Raw genomic sequence first — 12,125 nt, 5'->3', positions numbered from 1 at the left:
GGAGGACCATTTAGCAGCAGTGCTGGCAGCAGGCGGACCTCCTCTCTTCCCTCTCCCCATCCCGGAGGCGGGGGCCAGCCCCTCTCTAGCTAGCTCGCCACACCCGTGGTGTCCCCCCTCCCATATCGCCGGTGCAGAGGTGAAGCCTGGGCCGGTATGCTGGCGCTGCAGGGAACCCGGGCATCTCCAGGGCTAGTGCTCTGCGATGGAGGTGGAAGCTGTGGTCTGGATCCCCGACGTAACCCACGTCTCACTCACCCACCCACTGATTCTCTGAGCCATCTATGTCAGCACCACGTCAGGGTGACATGAGGAGTGGGGAGCAGTTCGCCCCTCCTCCCTCTCTCGGGGATTCCCTCAAGGATTTCCCATTAGAACAGATGCAAGACGAGACCATGTCTCATGTATTTGACCAAGTGAGAGTAATCGATGGTCAACCCCTCCAGCCAAATGCAACACCCTCCTTCCTGTACTTCACAATTATTAAGACAGGCTATATCGAGTGATGCAGGACACTCAAACTGGCGAACAAATAGCCCAGTTGTTGATCCCAAAGAGCCCTAGGGAATCAGATGGTTGGACATTTAGGTCAGGATAAGACACTAGCCTGAATAATGGCCCGGTTCTATTGGCCAGGGATTTGCGGGGATGTCCGTCAGTGGTGTGTGGCATGCCACGAATGCCAACTAGTAAATCCAGCAGCTACCCCAAAAGCACCTTTGCGCCCTCTCCCTCTAATCGAGACCCCCTTCGAAAGAATTGGCATAGATCTCGTCGGGCCATTAAATTGGTCAGCATGGGAATCTCATTATTTTAGTCCTGGTGGACTATGCAACGCGATATCCAGAAGTGGTGCCTCACCACAATATTTCAGCACGCAGTATTGCAGAGGCGTTCTTCTGTGTTATCTCCTGAGTCGGGATTCCTAAAGAAATCCTGACTGACCAAGGCACTACGTTTGTGTCACAAACACTTGGCGAGCTGTATGGGTTATTGGGAATTAAATCTATCCGCACAAGCATCTATCATCCACAAACAGATAGCTTAGTACCTAGGTTTTCAAAGTGGGGGCCGCCAGGGGGCGCTAGGGGGGCCTCAGAAAGTTGGAGGGACGATAAAAAAAAAATTGCAAAAAAAATATATTTTTAAAAATAATTATTAAATATATTGTAATTAGTTTTTAATTATTATAAAATATAATTATTAATACATCATATCGAAACGTTGTTTGCCATGCTCATCTCTCCGATTGCCTGTGACGTTGCGGTTTGCACCATTTATCAAGCTGCTTTGCTCCTCAAGCTAGCGTATTGCTAGCGCAAAATGGACAGGTTTTTGAAGAAGAGACCGAAGGAACAAACCAACAGCCCTGCTGTGGAGGACACTGCTGCGAAAAAAACTAATAGTCCTGGCCAACTAAAATCCGAAAATATGAGGCAGCATACATGAAGTATGGCTTTACAGCAATACAGAAAAATGGCCATGATTGCCCAAAATGCGTCCTGTCTGGAGACCCTGTCAAACGAGTGCTTAAAACCTTCGAAACTTCAGTGTCACTTGGTACAAAAACATCCGACAGATGCCGAAAAAACAGTAGATTTCTTCAGACGCAAAGAAGAGCATTTGGTCAGGCAATCTGCTGCATTCACCCAGCAAGCTACTGTCCCCAAGCAGGCCCTGAAGGCATCATTTTTAGCCTCGTACCACATTGCTCGTGCTAAAAAACCTCACTCAATTGGAGAAGATTTAATTTTACCAGCCACCAAAGACATTGTCCGAGAATTGCTTGGTGAGGATGCTGCCAAAAAAAAAAAAAAAACGCCGTCCCACTCTCTGATAATACCGTGAGCCAACGGATTGGTGACATGGCTCAAGACGTATCTGCTCAGCTGTTGGAGCAGGTGAGAGCCAGCAAATACTTCGCACTTCAGCTGGATGAGGGCACAGATTTATCCAATGAGGCCCAACTGCTTGTGTACATCAGATTTATTTCACAGGAAAGATTTGTGGCTTCGGTATGAGGGTTTCTTCAGGGGCCATAACATCGGACTGGCATAAGATCGAGAAGGGAATCATTACAGGGTGTACTATCTCAGTGATTCTTTTTGCACCAGCCATGAATATGCTGGTAAAGTCAGCCGAGTTTCAGTGCAGAGGGTCCCTCTCCAAGTCAGGCATCAGACAGCCACCAATCAGGGCCTTCATGGATGACCTGACTGTAACTACACCACACGTGCCAGAGAGCAGGTGGATCTTGAAGGGTTTGGAGGAAGTGTTCACCTGGGCCCGTATGACCTTTAAGCCACAAAAATCCAGATGCCTTGTGCTGAAGAAGGGGAAGGTCACGGACAAGTTCCAGATCATGCTGGACAGTACCCAGATTCCATCCATCACAGAGAAACCCGTGAAGAGCCTGGGGAAGGTTTTCGACTGCAGCCTGAGAGACACCGGAGCCATTCAATCAACCAATCAAGAGTTGGAAGCATGGTTGACTGCAGTGGACAAATCGGGCCTACCAGGCAAGTTCAAGGCTTGGATTTATCAACATGGCATCCTTCCAAGGATTCTGTGGCCCCTCATGATCTATGTGGTTCCAATTTCTATGATCGAGAGCTTTGAGAGGAGAGTCAGCAGGTTCCTGCGGAAGTGGTTGGGCCTTCCTCGGAGTCTGAGCAGCATCGCCCTGTATGGCCATAACAACATGCTGAAACTCCCAACTAGCAGCCTGTTGAAAGAGTTTAAAGTGAGCCGTACAAGGGAGGTGTTGCAGTACCGAGAGTCAAAGGACCCAAAGGTCTCTCAGGCCGGCATTGAAGTTAGGACGGGGCGGAAGTGGAGAGCTGTGGATGCTGTGGAGGTGGCTGAATCACGGCTACGATACAGTGGCTACGATACTGGTCGGGACAGTGGCTCAAGGTAGAGAAGGCCTCGGCAGCAATGTAACACCTCGCTTCAACCAGGTAAAGGGAGAGGACAGGAGAGCACTGGTTCAGAAAGAGGTGCGGGCAGTCATCGAAGAGGAACGAGCGAGCAAGGTGGTGGGGATGCGGCAGCAGGGAGCCTGGACTCAATGGGAGCATGCACTAGACCGTAAAGTCTCCTGGAATGAGCTGTGGAGAGCAGAGCCCCAGCGCATTCGGTTCCTAATCCAGGCTGTCTATGATGTGTTACCAAGCCCATCAAACCTGTTCAACTGGGGGAAGGTAGAGTCACCAGCCTGCGCCCTGTGCCAGAAAAGGGGGACACTGGAGCACATTCTTAGCAGCTGCCCAAGAGCTTTGGGCGAGGGACGCTACTGCTGGCGCCATGACCAAGTGCTAAGGGTAATCGTGAATACCATCTGCAACGGAATCAACCAGTGCAAGCGCCTCTGCCCTGCAAAGCAGACTGTCGCTTTTGTGAGAGCCGGGGAGAAACCACTAGCTGTGGACAGGACCAAGTATTCTGGTTTATTGGCAACAGCTCAAGACTGGGAGTTGACAGCTGACTTGGGAAGGCAACCTAAGTTCCCAGAAAAGGTAGCCACAACAACGCTAAGACCAGATCTAGTCCTCACCTCAGAAACCATCAAACAGGTGGTCCTCTTGGAGCTTACTGTCCTGTGGGAGGAGCGCATTGAAGAAGCTAATGAGAGGAAGAGAGCTAAGTATGCTCAACTAGTGGAGGAGTGCTGCCACAATGGGTGGGGGACAAGATGTGAACCCATTGAGGTTGGATGTAGAGGGTTTGCAGGCCAGTCCCTTTGTAGGGCTTATAACATGCTGGGCATCACAGGGGCAAGGAGGCAAAGGGCCATAAAGGAAGCCACTGAGGCAGCTGAAGTTGCCCCACGGTGGCTGTGGATCAAAAGAGGAGATCCGTGGGCAGGGTAGCGCTACCTGGACACAAGCTGGGGCTTGGTCACCCCTGGCTGGGTCGCCTGGGTGAGAGTGCATGATGTTTGAAAGACCCGAAACACTCAAAGATCCCAGATAACATCACTGAAGATGTGTCCAGGTTGCATCACTTGCTGATGTATGTTATAAGTGTGGAGGAAATACTATTTTGTAAAGCACTTGAAAGAAGAGGGCGGCACGGTGGTGTAGTGGTTAGCGCTGTCGCCTCACAGCAAGAAGGTCCTGGGTTCGAGCCCCGGGGCCGGCGAGGGCCTTTCTGTGTGGAGTTTGCATGTTCTCCCCGTGTCCGCGTGGGTTTCCTCCAGGTGCTCCAGTTTCCCCCACAGTCCAAAGACATGCAGGTTAGGTTAACTGGTGACTCTAAATTGACCGTAGGTGTGAATGTGAATGGTTGTCTGTGTCTATGTGTCAGCCCTGTGATGACCTGGCGACTTGTCCAGGGTGTACCCCGCCTTTCACCCGTAGTCAACTGGAATAGGCTCCAGCTTGCCTGCGACCCTGTAGAAGGATAAAGCGGCTAGAGATAATGAGATGAGATGACTTGAAAGAAGAACTACTGGGAAAGAAATTTTTCAAGTTTTGGACGATTACATCGAGTCTAATGGATTGGACTGGACCCGTTGTGTGGGGGTGTGTTCAGACGGAGCCGCGGCAATGACCGGGAAGATCAGTGGAGTGACCGCTCTCATTAAGCAGAAGGCCCCGCATGTAGTGGCCACACACTGCATGCTCCATCGCGAGGCACTGGTCGCAAAAAGGATGGATAACGAGTTGAATCAGGTACTACAGGAGGTTATACAAGTAGTGAATTTGATTAAAGCCCGTCCCATGAAACACAGACTGTTTACCCTGCTTTGTAATGAGATGGGCGCTCGTTTTGAGGGGCTGCTGCTTCACTCGAACGTGCGCTGGCTGTCACGGGCCGCAGTTTTGAACCGTGTCTATGAGCTGCGGAGGGAGGTTGCAGAGTTCCTCTCATCTGAAAAGCATCAGCTGGCAGATCGGTTCACCGATGCAACCTGGATCCGCAAACTTGCATACATGTCAGACATTTTCCAGCATCTAAATGTACTGAATCAAAGCATGCAAGGACGTGACACGTACATACTCCAGGTGCAAGACAAAGTGCGTGCTTTTTCCAAAAAGATCATGCTGTGGTCAAACAAGCTCCAGGAGGGAGTTACAGAAATGTTCCCACTACTTCACCAGGAGCTGCTGTCATGTGATGATTTGGGCTCCGTCTCTCCACTGATCCAGTCCCACCTAGAGCACCTCCAAGGATATTTCAAAGACTATTTCCCTGACCTCGAAAACACACATTTAAATTGGGTTAGGAACCCCTCTGCCCCCGGTGTCGGTTCTAGTCTGGACTTAAAGTCACAGGAGGAGCTGATTGAGATGACAAACTCGGGATTTAAAAATGGACTTTGAGGCTCTTCCCCTGTCTAACTACTGGCTACATGTAAGAAAGGACTATCCCAGCTTGGCTGACAGGGCATTGAAATGCCTTCTCCCTTTTGCAACAACCTACTTGTGTGAGTCTGGCTTTTCAACTTTAAAGGTACTCAAAACCAAACATAGAGCACGTCTACATGTGGACAGTGACATGCATATGGCACTGACGGAGATTAAGCCCAGGGTTGACAAACTATGTAGGAACCACCAAGCCCATCCCTCCCACTAGTGTAAACCGTCTGTCACTCACACACACACACACACACACACACACACACGAGAGTGGTTTGATTTCTTTTGTGCTGTTCTTATCAACAGTTTGTTGCAAAGTTTATTGTTCAGTGCGAAAATATTTGTGTTGAAAACATGTTAATTAATAATATTCTTATGATAAACAAATGTAACAATTATTGAATATTGAATAAAAGTAAGAGAAAACATTCTAAAAGTTGATGTTTCTTAACATATTTTGTAGCATTGTCTGTAGGTTTGCAAAGGGGGTCCCCGGCCAGAAGCTAATGCTGTTTGGGGGTCCTTGGCATGGAAAAGTTTGGGAACCCCTGGCTTAGTAGATCGGTTCAAACACTTAATTTAATTCGTTGGTTTGTAAGTGAAAATGCACGTAATTGGGATAAATGGCTCGAGCCCCTGTTATTTGCAGTATGAGAGGTCCCACAAGTCTCCACGGAATTTTCCCCATTCTAACTGTTATACGGGTGTAAGCTTCGCGGCATTTTGGATGTGCTGTGGAAAAATTGGGAGGAGGGACCTTCAACTAGTAAAAACGAAATTCAATACATTTTCGATCTGTGTGCAAAGCTCCACACGCTCACGCACTTACCTCAGGAGAGTTTACAGCAGGCAAAAGAAAGTCAAGCCCGGCTGTGCAACAGGGGTGCGCGCCTTAGACAGTTTACCCTAGGAGATAAAGTGCTCGTATTATTGCCCACTTCGAGCTCCAAATTAGTCACCAAATGGCAAGGGCCCTTTGAAGTCACACGGCGAATTGGGGACATCGACTATGAGGTGAAGCGACCAGATAAGGGTGGGGCACTACAAATATACTGCCTCATCCTGCTAAAACATTGGAATGAGGGGGTCCCTGTGGCATTGGCATCGGTAGTTCTGGAGAAGACAATGCTCAAAATAACCATAATTGAGGAGTCCCATAGTGACTGGAACAGCCCGCTGGCCCTGGTTCCCAAGACCGACAGGTCAGTCCACTTCTGTGTGGACTACAGAAAAGTCACTGCGGTGTCCAAATTCAACACGTACCCAATGCCTCGCACTGAGGAGTTGCTCGATCAGTTAGGCGCTACTCACTTTTATTCAACACTGGATTTGACAAATGGATATTGGCAGATCCCCTTGACTCCTCTGTCCTGAGAGAAAATGGCCTTTTCCACACCGTTTGGATTACACCAATTTGTCATGCTCCCTTTTGGGTTATTTGGGGTTCTCGCTACATTCCAGCGGCTCATGGACAAGATCCTCCGCCCCCATGCTGCGACCTACCTCGATGACATTATTATATACAACAATGATTGGCCACGGCACCTAGAACACCTTAGGGCCATCCTAGAGTCGCTGAGGCATGTGGGTCTCTCAGCTAACCTGAAAAAGTGTGCGACTGGGCAGGTGGAAGTATGGTATCTGGGTTTCCACTTGGGTCATGGGCAGGTGCGTCCCCAAACTGACAAGACAGCAGTGACTGCAGTCTGCCCGAGGCCCAAGACCAAAAAGGAGGGCGAGACAGTTCCTAGGGCTGGCTAGCTATTATCGCAGGTTCATACCTAATTATTCAGACGGCACCAGCCCGCTGACTGATCTCACTAAAAAGGGAGCACTAGTCCAAACGGACTCTCACATGCGCACCACTAACGACTCACATCTATACAGGATTAAGGCGCAATCAGCACACCTATATAAGGACTGTGAAAGCACACTCACTTTGCCAAGTATTGCATTGTTGACACATTACCGAGCCTTATTTTCCTGATTGTTTCTCCTGGTTTCCTGATCCCTGATTTCCTGTTTCTCGTCTTTGATTCTGCTTTGCCTGTGATACTCCACCATTTGTGCCTCACCCAACAATTTGCTTGTTACATCGTTCTTAATTTATGCTCACCGATTTGGAGTTTGCCCGTTTGTTATTTTCTTAATAAAATTCTTCTGCACATACATCAGTCTCCAACCATCCCTGACATTTTTAAAGAAAAACAGAAATTAAAGGATGGTTTTTGAGATCTGCTGATACCCAAGGTTATGGCATCAGTAACAGGATCAGGAAAGGGAAAAAGTGGTATTATGCCATATTTACTTTATTTATTATTATGGCTGATTGATTTTTGCTGTGAAGATTCATGCTCTTCATGCTTATGATTTACTCTGAGGATAAACTCCTATTATCTCAGAGTTCCTCTATGAATTTTAACACATTATTATCCATAGCTTTTAACTTCTTTGGTCTTTGGACTTCTACCCATTATTATATACATTAGCCCAGGGTTTGTTTTACGATGTTGCAACCAGCATATCTTCAAAAACAGATCTGGAACCTGTGCTGGTGATGAGGCATATAGTAGCTTCAATGTCAGCAAAGGACAGCAGGTCTTCAGGGGCTCAACCTAGATCACTGCACTTGACTACGCCTGTTAAGTGGCCCTACACAGAGATAGCAGGACACTTCTACATGACTATCAGCCATGAAGATATTACAGAGTGACTGCTGAAACTAAATTTCTCGAGAATGCAGTGGGTAGTTGCATAGTCTGCCGGTTTTAAAGTCATATCACAAAGTAAAGGTTCGGTAAGGTCAAACGTTCCCAGAAGCAGTGCATGGCCTCAGATATACAGTGAGTGGCCACTGAGAATGCTCATGGTTTATTCATGTGGGTCCTGAGGTCCAAAGACTCCCATGATCATGAGAACATTTGATGTGCTCATTAGATTTAAAAAGTCAGTTAATTTCCTTTGCCCTCTAACTCCAACTACACAGCTCTAATTTCCTTTTTGACGGGAAGCTGTAACCTTTGCAAGAGCCAATCAGGACAACAGAGCAGAAAAGCTGTTCTGGGATCAGACAGTCAAAGTCATGCACTATACATGTCAAATCTGACTTGCCTCACCATAAAAACATGATGGACAGCTAAAAAACAAGAAGCAAGCAGTTGTTCTAGTATATGAATGATGGGCACAAATTGAAGTAGTACAGGGGTTAGAGCATGGAAAAAAAATCCTAAATCACAGGGTCTCAGGCCTAATTAAGATTCTCACAATGCAAACTTCTAACTGACAAGCATAAGTACGATAATGTTATTCAACTATTATTGATGTCCATTTGGTGGATGGAGGAATAAAAAGTGAGGGCATGGAGGTCATAGTGTCTTAACGGTGCAGAATTTTAAAGTAATAATGTTCAATCACAGTAGGGCAAGTATTTTCTGTTCACTTTTATTGTACTGGCAGCAACAGAAAATCATAGTTTCTCACAAAACCTCAAATAAAAAAAATATATACTGTATAATTTGTTTTGCTTAGCCAAAAAACAAAAAATCTAGAATAAAAATAAACCGTTAAATCAACTTTAGCAACCTTGTTGCACTTACACTATGGAATGTGCCATCAATAGATAATCATAGGATCAGTAGGTAATGTACACCAGCTGTACAGCAATACAAATACAGCTACACATATACTCCAATTTACCAGCTATCATATCCATGTGAATGTTGTAAAATAAATAAACAAATAAATAAATAAATTAGATCATTTATTGCTTAAAATATTTAAATTTCAAATGCACACCCATGTACTGATTGCCACACTATATGGTTTTGTGCTTTTTGTATAGACATCAACTAGGCTAGTTGTTCTCCGTGATATAAAGAGTGAAGTCAACCATATTTATTTTACAACCCAAGACATTTCACCCACAAACTGACAAGAAATCAGCAACAGTTTTTCATGGAATTGTCAATAAATCACTGAAATAAACACACACCCAACAGCATATTTCAGAGATTTCCTGACAGTTCACAAAGTTCCTTATTTTTAAATTGGAAGAAACCATCAGTGTGTGGTTTACCTTAATCAATCCAAATATGGAGAAAATCTTTCCTTTAAAACTCAACAAATATGCAAATTTTTGAACAGAATGTATGGTAGTATTCAGAAGTACTCAATTTAAACATTTACAATTTTTTCATGTCACAAAATCATTAAAGGACGATAGTGAAATTGGTAAATTAATAATAAAGAAAAAGAAATAAATGCACTTAGGAATTTTGTTGCAGACAACACACTGAATCCAAACATCTTAAAATCAACTAACTGAACAAATACACAGAATAAATTCTATGAAATGATTGTGATTAATTATATTTGTTGATATGTCACCATATTTTCCCTTTTACCCCTCAGTATAATCCAAAATAAAATTTATCAACATATAAAAGCTGGCAAAGGACAAGCAAGGTTATGCTTGATGAAACACATTATGGAAAAAATGTCCTACTGTAGAAAAGTAATATTTATAAAAAATTACACAAAGTTTAATTCTTTATATATCTGAGGCACAGACAAATAAGTATTGAAAATCACAGGTGCAAACAAAATGACTAGCTTGCACAACAGGAAATGTGCATTTCAACTGAACCTTATGCTGATTAAACAGGAAAAAAATAAAATGTTGAGCTTGCTGCATTGTGTGGTTTTCCGAGGGTCACAGAGCCACTGCAGGTGAACAAGTTTAATCACATACTGCCAAGGTATAATACCACTGGGAACTAAGGTACATTTCACGACTACTAACGTCATTGATAATATTGTGCGCATGTAATGATTCAGCATCTCTATTTAAAAAGGATGACATTCGGAATGCATATCAGTGACTTGCACTGACTTCTTTTACCTTTTGTTTGACCTTGCTCAATTCAAACAACCCAATTCCAAAGCCTTATATTAGTCTTTGCTGTCACGCTATTTGAGCCCATCTCAATTGGAGGCGTGCTGTGCTATAATAAGAACACTAACAAAAGTCCATATGCCAAGCTTTGCTCCAATTGTGCCACATGCCTCAAATGTTTGTTTGCTTCTTTTTTTATTCCTTGAAACATTTTCTGAAGTGTTCATATATGAACATTGTCCTTAAGCAATGTCCTCTTGATATAGCAGCCATTTTGGTAGCAGAAGCAGTTTAATGTAAAAAATATACTCATCAAAATCTTGATCTATAACCTATATAAATATAGCATCCACAAAAAGACATGAGTAACAACAACCAGGTCCCATACCAGTTCACCTTATTGTTTTTTTTGTTTTTCGCAGTGGTGGTGGTGGTGTAGTGCCGTTTTAGGTCTGGCTTTGCATATTTTGCTAAAAAATGTCCACCCAGGATATACCCGCCAGTCATTTGGTGACAGACACTACCACGGCAGATGCCGCTTTATTATTTACAGAACAGGTAAGTCAGCCTGTGTGTGGTTTAGATGAGATCTGGTATAACCCAACAACGTGACCCTTTCAGTAACAAACAAATTCATTATATTAATTGCACAAATACAAAAAAAAAAAGCCCACTTCCAAGTCATTGTTCCTTGATATAGTAATTAGCAACTCATGACAACTTCAGATTGAACATGAGTTGGCTCTCTTCCTAGGCTTTGGCTCTCTGAAGTCCACGTCATCATGGGCACAAGGGCTGAAAGAGCAGGAGGAACAGAGCGTCTGAGAGAGCCTACGCATGCCGAGCCGGAACACACTGTTGGACAGACTGTAGATGACGCAGTTGCAGAAGCTATTGCTGATCGCTAACCAGGTGGTGATGAAAGACAAAGCAGGGCTGTCCAAGATGTGGGAGCTCTCCAGGAGAAAGTAAATGATGTAGGGAAGCCAAAGCATGTAGAATACACTTGTGATGCGAAAGAGCACCATGGCATAGCGCCTATCAGGGCCATGACCTGTATGGTGCCCCCCCTCACCAGCGTCCATCTCCTGGCTGGGAAAACGGGCCCTTCGCTCACTAATCTCCCGATTATGCTGCTGACAGATGCGGAAGATGTGAAAGTAGGTGAAGCAGACCACAAGGGCTGCTGGAGCGTACAGCAGGCACACAACAAAACCAGTAAACAAAGCAGAGGTTGGCCAGAAATGAGCACACCATTCAAAGATGTCCCCATGGTATCCTGGCTTGCCCCAACCAAAGAAGGATGGCAGGAACACAACGCAAGAGTAGATCCAGATCAGGATAATGCAGCAGCGCAAACGGCAAGGTGTCACCAGCTGGTTGTATGAGAGGGGCTTAGTAATGGCTAGGTAGCGATCTACACTTATGCAGGCCAGGCAAGCCATAGAAACACTCTTCAACACTGAGATGATGTAGCTGAATACCTGGCATGTGAGGGGTTCTTGGACACCAGCTGGGTAGTGCAGCAAAGAGAAAGTGGGCACCAGGCAACTCAACCCCACCAGAAGGTCTGCGTAGGCCATAGTCTGGATAAAGTAGCTGGTGGTGTAGTGGTGCAGCAAAGGGGCACAATGAAACACAAAGATGACCGTCAAATTCCCAGCAATGATGAGCACAGTTAGCAGTACAATGAGAGCCGTCTCTAAGATGCAAGTCGCCATGCCCTCGTTCTGTCCCCAACCCAGAGGGCATGAGTGGTTCAGGGACACACTCGCACCATTTCCAAAACTACTGTTTTCAGTTAGCACAGGCTCAATCAGTCCTGACTGGTTCATTGTCCTGGTGCAGTCAAGTTCCTTGGGTCTTCA

The 12,125-nt window shown here is 45.4% G+C and overlaps 2 protein-coding genes across 9 annotated transcripts in view; both read right to left on the bottom strand.

The window, feature by feature from the left end:
- rabgap1l (RAB GTPase activating protein 1-like) overlaps positions 1-12,125 on the bottom strand; it is a 219,520-nt gene that overhangs the window by 118,860 nt on the left and 88,535 nt on the right. The window lies entirely within an intron of this gene.
- gpr52 (G protein-coupled receptor 52) lies at positions 10,980-12,095 on the bottom strand. Its single transcript, XM_060940532.1, has one exon. The coding sequence runs from the start codon at positions 12,090-12,092 to the stop codon at positions 10,980-10,982; it is 1,113 nt and encodes a 370-aa protein (XP_060796515.1). The 5' UTR covers positions 12,093-12,095.

Source organism: Neoarius graeffei, chromosome 15 (genome assembly GCF_027579695.1).
Source record: "Neoarius graeffei isolate fNeoGra1 chromosome 15, fNeoGra1.pri, whole genome shotgun sequence".
Classification (NCBI taxonomy): domain Eukaryota; kingdom Metazoa; phylum Chordata; class Actinopteri; order Siluriformes; family Ariidae; genus Neoarius; species Neoarius graeffei.
The sequence above is the reverse complement of the archived record's forward strand: the minus strand, read 5'-3'. Positions and strand labels throughout refer to the sequence as shown.

Excerpts from the sequence above, each read along its gene's own strand:
- gpr52 (XM_060940532.1), bottom strand. The coding sequence starts at position 12,092 with ATGAACCAGTCAGGACTGATTGAGCCTGTGCTAACTGAAAACAGTAGT.